Genomic DNA, 12,637 nt, shown 5'->3' with positions numbered 1-12,637 from the left:
GAGCTTGGGAATGGGAAAACAGCATCTGCTTTTTAAAGCAGAATAGTTATTTCCCATCGAGGCAAAAGCATGAAGTGGCAGGACATAACCTGTGGGAGAATGTCTGATTGCTAACGGACATGTGAGCAATCCAGCCTTGCCAGCAGGGCCTGAGCAAGCTGCAAGCTAAGCTGTTCAAGGACACTGCTGCACCTGGAATGTGAGAAAGAAGGCAGCAAGATAAGCAGCTCCTGGCTGTGGGATGCAGGAGCTGAAGATGATTAGAGGTGGAGAACAATGATTGGGGCATTTTATGATTGATATGTTAATAACCAATTAGGTTGTGTGTAAGGTGGGCTAGTAATAGTAGTTAACCAATGATAAGTGGATGCTTATAATAGGTGTGTATAAAAGAATCACTGTTGTAAATAATAAAGGAGTTAGTCACGAGATAATAATGGCGTCGCCTCTTTGTACATGAACTCCCACAATAACCTGCTATAATTTATTGTTTCCTTTCATATTTCCAAATTTGCACATTGCTAATTGTCGTGTCAATAACTCCAGAAAACTGTCTCCTCTCACAGGCTTCTCGTTCTTTATGTACTTACATACTTATTTTTCACATTAACCAACATTGTATTACTAGAACTAGGCTGTGCCACTCTGCTTGGCTATACAAATTCACACATATTTATGCCAAATCTAAGCCAAACCTCATTGTCATATTTGTATCAACATAATTTAACCAGGTCTGTGGCTTAGCAAGCTATCTAATGCCAAAACCAGCCTGATAACCTATCCTGCATGTTCCAGTCAAAATACTGTATTTCATTTTCCATTTAACTGGTGTTTTTAGAAGAAAAGGCTGCATTTATGATTCAGTTGAATGTCAGGCAACAACCCCCCTGAGTAACTAATTACTTCCTTGTATTTCTAAAGATCTAAAAACCTGAACAGAATGGCCCCTTGACACTGAATCAAGCCAAGAGAGGTTTGTGCAGCCTACCATGGTGTTGCTTCTGCGTAAGTCACAACTTTTTGCACAAATTTGCTTAATTCAGATTAGAGTGTCTGACAAACCTCTTGGGTCACAGCACTGTCCATGTATGTTGCACATCTTGCTTTTCTCAGTTCTCTGCTGCTACTTTTCTAGTTTATGGTGCAGTGTAAAGCAAACATCACTGTTATGGTACAAATATGGCACAGGTCTATTGAAACACAAAACCAGTACGATGCCCTTTATTAGTTTTGGAGCTATTCTGTGGCACTCAGTTCTCAATAAACCCTGAAAGTGAGACTACAAAAACCAGGAGTGCTGCCCCTATTATCCAAAGTCTCTCCCACTTTCTAGAAATAATTCACATGAACTTTAGTGCCACAGGGAAGTACTTTGTGGAAAAAGCCTGTCCCTACGATGAAGGAATTAAAACAGTTCCAGGTGTACAAAAAGATATAATGAATATGGATGGCAAGGAAGTTGGATGGAGTCTGAGGAATGGGATGAAATTAAAACACTTCTGCCCAGTTTGCAGTTATTTGGCAACACAGGAATCCATTTCTACATCATATATTATTAAAGAAGATACTATTAGAGAGACACACAAGGCCATAATATGAGCTAGAAAGTCTCTGATAGCATCACATATGCAAGAAATGGGAAACCTATTAACTAAGCCTGATGCCAGTACCAATAACTGTGCAGCCTGGAGCAGGGGATGACCAACAGAAAACGTCTACTGGAGATCAAGCAAAGACAGCTTAGAGGACATTTCCTCTAGTCTGAGGATAAAATGCTGTTCAGCTGTAACATCTCCTAGCAGCTCAGTAAGTAAACCTGACCTGCTCGGCTCTGAGAGAGGCCACGTTTGCAGGCAGAGATGGTATCAGCACACAGAGGCACTCAGGTGCCCTCAGGTGTCACAGGCAACCTTCCTTCTCACTAATCCCAGTTTCATCATACCCAGCTTCCCGTGTTATTATCAGGTGTTTAATATCTCTGAGTCTAAACTGAAACCAGGCACTGATTTGCATTGGGTTTCTAGGCAAGAAAATAAAGCCAGAGAACTGAACCAACTGGGTGGCCAACTTGGCCTAGTGCCTGGTAAACGCAGCTTCCCTGGCCCCTCCATCAACCTCAGAGATTAAACAATCTACCTTCACTCTTGGAAGTCATGCATGAGTGGAAATGCACACCCCATTGCTAATTCCTTCAGCAAAACAGCAGCCTCCAGGCAACCAGCAGTAGGACAAGAGGGCACAGACTCAAGCTCTGCCAGGGGAGGTTTAGGTTAGATATTAGAAAGAATTTTTTTATGGAGAGAGTTACCACGCATTGGAATGTACTGCCCAGGGAGGTGGTGGATTCACCATCCCTGGAGGGTTTCAGGATGAGACTGGATGTGGCACTTAGTGCCATGGTCTAGTAACCACGGTAGAGTTAGACTTGATGATCTTGGAGGTCTTTCCTAACCTGGTTGATTCTTTTCTAAGTATCAGCTCAAAGACAATTACCATATTTACTTCCTGAAATTCTTCATATATTTACCTCTAGTCCCCTCTTACTGAAAAAAACCTCACAAATTTACTGATTAAATAGCGAGAAATACATGGCTAAACTTCAGTTTAGAAGATGTTGCTACTGAATTATGTGTGCTATGTGACATACTCCCAAGTGATCAGAAAAAATAAATAAAAAGTGGTCAAATCTGCAAATGCTACAGAAGTATTGGGAGATTCTAGGACAAATTGGAGGCAAGGTGTCTAGGATGATGAAAGGGCAGAGCAGATCTGATTTGCACAATGTAGAAAATAATCCAAGAGAAAAAGAAAATATACTACACAGAAAAATAAAAGGAATGTGACAGTCCATTCTAAAGCAGTACTTGACATTCAGCAAAGTGATTGTGAAATCTTTTTGTGTAACTTAAGATATCAGCTCAGTGTTGAGCAGCAATCAAAAGTGAATCTGAATATTAGGAATTATTTGGAAGATCACAGAAGGGAAAAGAAATTATATCACCATATAACGTCTGGTGCATCCACATCTTGAATTCTGCACAACCACCAGTCCCCTCACTTCAAGAGAGCAACTAACTAGTTATATAAGAATAGCTTCTGTACAGAAAGAGGTTAAACAGCACAATTCAGTTATTTAAGAACAAAAAGAAAGGAGGAGAATGGGCTAAGTCACTAGCAAAGTGAATGGAGAGGTGCTATCCTGACATTGTTTCCTAGAGTATAAGAACAAGGGAGCATAAGATATTAAAAAGCAAGTATAAAACAAGTGCATCTCACAGAAGACAAACCAACTCTGCAATGATAGCTGAAGAGATCAAGAGCTCAGAAACGTTTGGCAAGTGCTAGAAAATGTATGCAAAATTAACAAATCTGTTAAACACAGCTATGACTGTTGGAACATGAAACACTCAAGTCACAGACAAGGCAAAATAGTGTTTGGAGGGTGATGATGGTGTAGAACTTAAGTTGTACTGCAGCAATGCTGGTAACAGAAGCCAATACCAAACTGAACCACTGAGATTTAATTGGCCCCATCAATACCATTTCCAGGGAAACCTGAGGAACAAATTATACACCACTCCCATGGAGGGGAAATACTTGTGAATTCACATGCCAGGACAGAAATAGAGTATGGCACTTTTCGTATTTTCTATCCCACAGCCTACAATTTCAACAGAAAGCTCTCACTGTACTTTTGGATATTCCTCCCAGCAGCTCAGTTAAACATTCCCTGTCATAGAGGATCTTGTCTTGAACCATGTATGCAATTGTGCTCTTGTGGTTACACAGCAAATTCCCACTTGAATGAAAGAAGGCACAGGGTGCATTAGTGCAGCAGTTGTAAGGATTAAAGTTAAAATTGACCTGGAACCACCTGACCAGCAAGGCAACAGTGAGCCAAAGGCAGGTTTCCACAAACGTGCCAAATCAGGCAGCTTTCAAATATAAAGGAAAACCATAAGGAAACAAGCAACAGGAGGCATCAATATATGTATATACTATCAACATCAAGAGCTAACAGAAGTAACAGAAAAAGTTAAAAAGCAAGCTAACTCTGATAACCACATTTAAACCTCCTCACTCTTTAATACAGCTAAGGAAGCACTCAAGGAAGGGGTCAACAATGATTGCAGTAATTAACAGCCTGAATTACATCAGAAGATATCTTAATCCTATCCTTCAAATCATCTGATCTCATAAGAGAATTTCTTAGAGCTACTTTTTATCCCTAAGTGAAGCCCTTCTGTAGAACCCTGGACACAAGTTTTTCACTTGCCAAACTGAAGCAGACATCCAATAGCTCAACAGAGGATTTTATAGCCCTGCTTCACAGATGTCATGGGCAGATGTTTTAACTGAAGCACCTGGCACAGAAGGGCATTTGTCAAGGCCACCATCTGCAGACAGTCAATAGGACTTACTGCACAATTCTGCCTTTCTCTAGGGACTGAGATGCACATTGCTCAGAAGATGAGCTTTGTAACATTCAGCTTCTTCCAGAAACCCCAGGAGTGCTTTGCTGTGCATTTTTATCTACCATAACAGCTAACAGAAATTTTGGAAACTCAGGAACAGAGCTGGGGAAAACCAGGGAAAGAATAAAGTGAAAACTGAGACTTAACACCAGGAATAATAAATCTTCTTACCAATCTACATGATATGGCCCATCAGTAATTCACACAAAACCTCCATTATTTACTTTGCAACTTTATTTCAGTGTAATTTATTGGTATAAAGTTTAATAACTAATTATACAGATACTGGGGACTTTCAGGGAAGCTTATTTGCCCTTTTTAGTGTCTTTTGCCATTTGGTCCTCAGGCATGTTTCATGAGGACTAACAATATATGTGTACCTTAGATTTTTATACAAAACCACTTCAAGTCTGTGTTTTGTTCTTCTGAGTAGGTTGTACAAAACATGCATATTGTAGACAATATAATGGTCAAGGAAGTATTTCCCCTCTTTAAACTAAGGCAGTTAAAACCCCAGGAGTATCATGTAATTGGAAAAGTAAAAAGGCTTCCTCAGTGCTCATTTATTCTCTGAGCAAGTAAGACACACCCTCTTGGAACTATCAGGTTTGATTGCTGTCTGCACTGAAAAGACAGGGATTGTCAAAGACAGCCTTTAATTATGTACATTTTATAATGCCACTAACCCATTCACTTTTGAATAAGAACTTGTCAGCATTAAGAATTGTGTAAAACCACATGCAAAAATTGCCATAAAATTTTTTAAGTAGAACCAAATTGGCAAGTTTTTGGAAAAGATATTTCAATGTTGAAAGGAAAAAAAAAAGTCTATTAAAATAAGCACTTCAAGTAACTTAAATATCTTTAGCAAGTATGTCCAGCAAGAAACTCTGTAAGAAAGATATTGTTCTTAGAACAAAAAGCTAACGAATGGCTATTTAGACACTAATTTTTCAACACAGTGGTAGGTCTGTGTGAAACAATTTGTAATCTAAATAAAGCAAGTCCATTACAATGTTAAAAAACATACATTAAGCAGGACTGATTAACTATTGCATTTCTGTATTTACAAAAGTGCTTAGCATAACAAAATTACCTAAAAAAATATAAACTTTACCAATATCATTTGGTTCTATGTGTACTCCTAGACCTGCACTTGGAAAAAAATAGTATTTACATTGCTAGAATTAGACAAGTTACCTATCATTTTTAAAGAACTTTAACAAAACTCCCCCCACAAATGGACCCCCACGTAAGTCAGTTCATTGCAACTGGCTCCTTACAAATAGAGCAGAAGCAAATCCTTGAGTACTGAGCAGTATAAATAATTCTAGCCATTGTCTGTGGCATTAGACCCCAGAACAGGCTGCCGACAAATTGGGCAAGTGGAATTTTCAGAAAGCCAGCGATCAATACAATGAATATGAAACTCATGCATACAAGGTAACTGCCTTAGCTTATTCCCTGTTGCATATTCATTAATGCAAACACTACACGTTCTGCTTCTTTCATTTTCGCTGTGAAGATCCCCATAGCTCCGTGTAGAAAGATTGTCAATCTGCTCTTTGGTTAAACCTCTTAAATGATCGTCGTCATCATCTTCATTCAGTAGGAAGAAGTGTGCAAGTCGAAGTATGGGCAGAGTTCCACTTTCCACTAGGTTGTTGGCATCCTGGTTCTCATGACTGCGCCCATAGTGTTGAGTATCATCCCTCTGTCTACTTCTACCCCTGCTGCCTTCTACTGCATTTCTGGATGAAACCTCGCTTGGATCTCTGCTGTTTGCTGAGCTTGAGTTATTATCACCTCTTTGCACTTCTGAGTTAGATTCAGTTTCCATTAAAGAACTCAGTTCTCCAAAGCCTGTCATGATCTGTCTGAGGATTGACCGAAGAGCCACTGATGAAGGTTCACCAAGCCCAGTTTCTGAAATCCGACGGAGAGGTATCCGTATAGTGCTAACGTAGGTGCGAATACCTGCGCGTTCCGATCGCGATATCGTACGCCGAAATCCCCCACTGTCGCTTTCAAAGGTAACAGTGTTTTCTGACATTCCTACTCTAGAACGAGTTCTACTGGCAATACTGTCCTGGTCTCTGTTTTCTCCAGGACGAATTCTTCTCACCTGAAGATCTAGTGTAATTGTTGGATGCCTTCTGACAGCAGCTACTGGCCTACTGGATTCCTCCTCTTCCAAAGTTATTCCCAAGGATGGGTCTACACTAGAATGTTGAGGAGCCTGAGTGTTACCTCTTGCTTGTTCTTCAGCAGGCTGTGGAGAAGCCTGAGCTGTTTGTCTCCTACTTCTGTTGACCTGGTGTGCATTTCTATCCTGTCTCTGACCACGCTCCTCTGACCGCACAGTATCACCTTGCCTTTGCAGCGGAGAGCGGCTTCGACTGCTTAGCGTAGACCTCAGCCGCAGAATTTCTAGTCTTTGGTTTGCATTCATCCGAACATTAGTTCTAGATCTGCCTCTCCTGACTCCTCTTTCTGGCACTTCTCTTCGTTCATCAACAGCTGCAGAATTATTCTGTGTAGTATTATTTCTTTGGGAAAGCCTTGTCAACTCCCTCGTTCTACTCCGGAGCCTCCCCGAGACTGCACGGGAGAGTATTTCAGACCTTACTGCCATAGCATGTCTTAAAAACCTGGTCCTTGCGGCCTCGTTGCTCGCCTCTCTCGCAGCCATGCTCCTTGTCCGTGGGGTTACTAAACTGGCAGCTAGTTGACGTCTTCTCTCTAAATACAGCGTGGTAGGATCTATATCAACATACTCCTCGCCAGCAGTCTCAAAACTGTTATGATCATGATTTATATTGATTTCAAGGCTAAATCGGAACTCCCCACTGCTGGGATTTGTTCGACTCACAGCTCTCCAGGTTTGGTTCCCACTCTGCCCACTGCGAGTGGCGTTTCCTGTGCGCCGAAACGTGTTAAGCCATTCAAGCAAGGAGTCGCCATTCGAGTTTTCTCCAAGAACATCAGAATCTGGGAGAAACAAAGAATTGCAAACATTCATACAGCTGCATACTCAGCTTACCATGATGCACTCCAAATCCTCTATGCTTTCTGGGCTCTGACTTCAGATAGGATACATTAGCAGGAAACCTATCTTGCTATGCTAACATAGGAAAATATGCTGTTTGTGAAAACACCAGCAAAACTCACCAATTCAGCTGAGAATTTTTGTCTCACCAGAAGACAGACAGAGAAATTAATTTGCCCACACGGCCTCTTCTGAGAAAGTGTTCAGATTCAGGTGGTCCAAAGTTAGTTGTATTTGCCCAGTATCTTATCCCTTGCTTAAGCTATTGATTTGAGGTTATCCTAAGTAAACTCATTTTGATAAAGCAAGGAAAAGTGTAACAAATTTTGTCTTCTTTGGGAAAAGATTTGAAAGATGTTGCCGTTCATGGCAACAGACCTCCTTCGGCTGAGATGGCACAGAGGCCCCACACCAGCCCCCCGGCCAAGAAGCACTGATAGAAACACTACAGAAAGAAATTGTTTCCTATGAGCAGTGGAACAAATGATGCATGGTTTCAATAGATTTCCTCCTTTTGTGCAAAAATACTCTTTTCTTACTACAGTATCCACAGCTCCATTCACAAATCTCCTCCAACTACAAGCTCAAGAACAGATACAACTGTTGCGGTTAGTGCTAACTATGTGTGTAAAGTAAGCCAATGGCCATGATCAGTGAAGGTTTTCCCTTGAAAGCAACAGATTCAGTTCTCCCTACTCCATCTCCCTGCTCCATGAAACCTGCAAGAACTTTAGTGTCTTCACTTCTGAGCTGCCAGTTTCTCTCCTAAATCTGACCAGAACTGGCCAAATACTTAAGCCAATATGGCTGAGGGGTTGAAGACAAGCAGTACACACAATACAACCCTCACTTGACTAAAACAAACAATAAAAAAATAACAAAACCAGGTGAGAAATTAACTGGTTTCTAATTAACTTCTTTTCCAACTGCTTTCATACATGATCAAAAGTTGTAAGCATTGAAGAATTAATTTTTTTGTGCTATTAAGTTTACTAACAAAGGGAAACAAGGAAAAAAGGAGGGAGTAATTTGTGGTTAACATAAACCAGTTTTCATCAAGTATTTCAAGTTTGTTTTCATACCATTTAGAAATCTCTCTTAAATAATCCATAGAGGCACAATGCAAAAAAAAAAGACTTGAGATGAGTTTCTCTTAAATATCTGTACAGAACAGGACTTACGCATCACATACTATGTGTACCTACGTATATGAATGAAGAACATTTACCTCCCACAGTTCTACTTTCACGTTCTCTGCTGTCCAGATCAGACTGTGATGCCAAACACTCCTTAGCCCCCTCCAAGCGTTGCTGCAACTCTTCTGCTGTTATTTCACCTGGAATAATTTTACATTTTGGTAATACTGCTAGATAAGACACTACTATTGCCTCAACACAGCCACACAGAAACAACATTTTCTATCTTGGATGAAAATCTTCAGAAGGTAGATAAAACTGATGAAACCAAAACCAAACAGCAGTAGTGTGGGATTATAACCAAGGTACACAGATAACAGAGGAGGTAGGTACTGGGGTGGAAGAAAAAAAAGATGCTGAATGTGTCGGGAGTATGCCAGCTTCCAGTAACAACTCAGAGGCCCCCAAACTGCCACACAGCAACGCACACACTTTCAGGTACCACATGTTAATTATTTGGGTTTGGGTATCACCTACATTCAAAGACGCTGCATTTCAAAGTGTTATATTTCTGCTCCATATGGAGGGGTTTTCTCCTTTCTACAAAGCCACAGAAGTCAGGCTACTTGAGTCATACTACCACATGCGGTGCCTGACAGGGGGAGTGTTACTTCACACTACATCCTGTCTCCTGAAGGTATGCACATCTTACCAGGAGTGCCCAGCAGGTTTCGGTCTCTCATTAACCTGTAGTCCTCTTCATTGAGTTCGTTAATGAACTGGTAATAGGCCTCCTCTCTGTCGAGGCGCTCCAGCTGCCGCTGCCTCTCATCCTCACCTCGGCTGTGCTCCCGGGAAGGCTCCTGCTCATTGCCGTTACCTGCACGGTGTCGAGAGCGATCCATAGTGCCAAGCTGTCCCGAACAAAACCAGAGCGTTACACTGCACAGTAATTACAGTGACAATTTACCTAATTTACAGTAAAAAGTTCCCAGCATGTTCAATTAGTTTGTTAACAGCTAAAGATGATTAAGGTGAACAAGCTTCATGTTATTTGCCAAGTCAATAGTGTAGTTCATCATGCAAATATTTTAATTCTGTTTGCTCAAAAACAGCTCCAAGTCCTCTTTGACCACTGAAAGGATATATTGTCTGGTACAACAGCTTTAAAATAAAGCAATTAGATTTTTATATTTTTTTTAGCCAAATGAGGATATTCTAGAAAGTTAAAGGAATAACATAAAATCTATGGTCTTTCTCCCAAGTGAAATACAACAGGAGAGCAGAGTAAAAGCTGCAGAGTAGAAGTATAATTGGAAACATGTAGTATAATTGAAATGAAGTGTAACTGAAAATAATTACCTAGTGTAGACTTGTGACAACCACAACTACTGCTTCAGAGAGGACTATCTTCCTACTTAAAGCATTTACTGGTAAGCAGGTAAGACAACATGATTATTTCTATCAGTAATATCTCTCACAGACCACAAAGCCTACAGATTCATTTTTTGGTGGAACGACTCTTGACAATATTTGTATATTTTTCCTTGCACTCCCTAACCCAAGGATTAGCTTAGCAAAAGGATACCCATCTCCAGAAAACTGGTGTAAAAGGGAAAGGGCTATACTTTACCCACAGTTCTTCATCTCTTTCCAAATACTGGATGAGTAGAATTACAAATAACCTTCCAGTGCCAGAAAGAGGAATCATCTCCATTGATTTCTGTACCATTACCACCTCTCTCTGGTTAGGACTCAATCCTGGGACAATCAGCACTCAGACCACTCCCCAACTTTTCTATTTTCTAAAGAAAACCTGTCCTTCAACATTCAGTTTGAAAGACTAGAACACGTAATCCTTTTAACGGGGCTTCCTGTTTACCAAAAGGCATCTGTAACACCTGCTGAGCTAGACACCTGGCAAGAGAGCGCACTCCTCTAAAGAGGAGATCATCAGGCCAAAAAATCCCAGCCACACAGCACCACTCTTCTTGCATGTGGGTAAATACCTTTCTTTTTGTTTGTTTTTCTCAATTCACTTCCAAGTTAGAATTATGGGGAAAACAGAACAGCATTCTCCACACACTCGTGATCAGTAATTAGTCTGCACAGGACAGGTGATGAGCCAACAAACAGACCAAACCAACTGCCTATTAGAAATACATTCAACAAAGAGCAAATCTTGATCAATGCTGCAAACAGACATGAATAATCAGAAAACGTATGTACCAACAGCAGAAGTTGGCATACATTTCATATTCCTTTCCTATGGCATTTGCAAGATCCATTCTGATGTATCCTTGGGCTCATTATTTCCTACCCCACATGTTACAACCCTCTGCCAGCCCTTGCCCCAGGCACTTCTAAACACCTCTTCTCAATCAATCCTTTCCCTCATCTTCCTCCTGTGTCCAACACTGCATTTTTATGCATTTAAAACCTCCCTCACAGCTCTTTAATTCACTTAACCTAGAAGAAATTACATCTGAGTATCTCCCCTTGAAACCATTTTCCATTCGCGTAATATTCGTGGGGAGGTTTAAAATCACTGTTGCCCTCTTGGCTCAGCCTCACAAGCTGTAGTTAACTGCTGACTTCTCCTTCCCACAAGGGCTACGTTCAAATTAGGTCCCATCTCATATCACACTTGTAAACACAGATTTCCCAGCCGGCTCTTCCTCTCATCACCCACCCAGCTTCCCTCAAAACAAAGCAGTTCCCACCCAACATCACAGTCAGCACTATCATTACCTTGATGACACCCCACATTTGACTATTATCATAACAATGCCCAGTCGGTACTGCATTGAATTGCCTCTGTCCCACATGACTCGGGACCTGACAGAACTAAAACAGGGAGGGGAAGGAGGACAGATAAAATTCGTCCAGTTTCACACTAGATTGCTATTTAGATGAAAGCCTTAAAACAACTGACATCCTTGCCCGACAACGACCTTACCGAGTTAATCAATTTCTTGGTACATCACTGTATTGTTGCACAGAATAAAGTTATATATACATTCTGGAGATGAAGAGTCCAACATATGTAGTCCCACTCAATCTAAATTTAAGGTATTGTTCAAAAGAGAGGCTCTTTACTTTTCAGTTACCAGCAACAGAAAATCTGGAAATCTCTTTGATTTTGTGGGTGGCAGAAAAAAATTACTGGTTTGTTGACAACTGTATGGTAGGACGATTAGTCACACTCTTTAAATGACTCACTTCGGAACACCAAGAAGTGTGAAGTGTTCGGTTGCCCCATCTGTTTAACATAACTGCAGGGATGACAACTACTATCCCTATTTAACAAACACCATCAAAACTAAGTACTTTGGCACTTAGGATGTTTCAGAGTTGTGAAAGTTGAAGGGTATTAACTGCACAAAAATGAAATACTTTGGCACATAAAATATTTCAACACTATTAAGAAGTCGAAGGGTACTAACTACTGATATGTAAAAAAACCCTGAAATCGAAAACCAGTTAGGACTCAGGATTCGTTTTCATTTGCAAAGAAACAGGAGCCATATGCTCCTGTTTATCAACATTTTCAACCTAACACTGATTCCCTTAGTTTAGTAACTGTTTATCATTTTTAAAAATTTCCAGCCTCCTTTTGGTTCATGGTTACTCCGGCCCATTCTTCAAGACTTGCAAGTATTTTTATCTGTGCAATATATATACCTTATGCTTTTAGCTTTTGGCCCGTTTCCATGAATTACTACCCCCAACTCAATCAGTCACTCATTTCCTGAAGGGCCACCACCCGATTGCAAGGAGTTTAGCTGAGGAAGCCTCTCAGGGCTACTTAGCATTTCTGTCACACCGCAGCCTCCAGGCAGGATGATCTCACCGACTTCAGGAAAGGAAAGAAAAAAATAATAAACCCTCCCAAAACAAGCCCAGAAACCCTCACGCACGGAGCCTGGGGAGGGAGGGAGGGCGGGGGAAGGAAAGATAGAGGAAGAGTCCTAAGG

General features: G+C 40.8%; 1 protein-coding gene across 1 annotated transcript; it reads right to left on the bottom strand.

The window, feature by feature from the left end:
- Positions 1-5,805: 5,805 nt before the first annotated feature.
- RNF6 (ring finger protein (C3H2C3 type) 6) lies at positions 5,806-9,565 on the bottom strand. Its single transcript, XM_009081256.1, has 3 exons — positions 9,373-9,565; positions 8,753-8,860; positions 5,806-7,466 (listed from the first exon to the last, which is right to left on the bottom strand). The coding sequence occupies exons 1-3, from the start codon at positions 9,563-9,565 to the stop codon at positions 5,806-5,808; spliced, it is 1,962 nt and encodes a 653-aa protein (XP_009079504.1).
- Positions 9,566-12,637: the final 3,072 nt, after the last annotated feature.

This window comes from Acanthisitta chloris, unplaced genomic scaffold (genome assembly GCF_000695815.1).
Source record: "Acanthisitta chloris isolate BGI_N310 unplaced genomic scaffold, ASM69581v1 scaffold24308, whole genome shotgun sequence".
NCBI classification, from domain to species: Eukaryota; Metazoa; Chordata; class Aves; order Passeriformes; family Acanthisittidae; genus Acanthisitta; species Acanthisitta chloris.
The sequence above is the reverse complement of the archived record's forward strand: the minus strand, read 5'-3'. Positions and strand labels throughout refer to the sequence as shown.

Excerpts from the sequence above, each read along its gene's own strand:
- RNF6 (XM_009081256.1), bottom strand. The coding sequence starts at position 9,565 with ATGGATCGCTCTCGACACCGTGCAGGTAACGGCAATGAGCAGGAGCCT. Across the intron at positions 8,861-9,372 it reads AAACCTGCTGGGCACTCCTG|GTGAAATAACAGCAGAAGAG; the intron begins GTAAGATGTGCA and ends AAATTATTCCAG. Across the intron at positions 7,467-8,752 it reads TGAAAGTAGAACTGTGGGAG|ATTCTGATGTTCTTGGAGAA; the intron begins GTAAATGTTCTT and ends TGTTTCTCCCAG.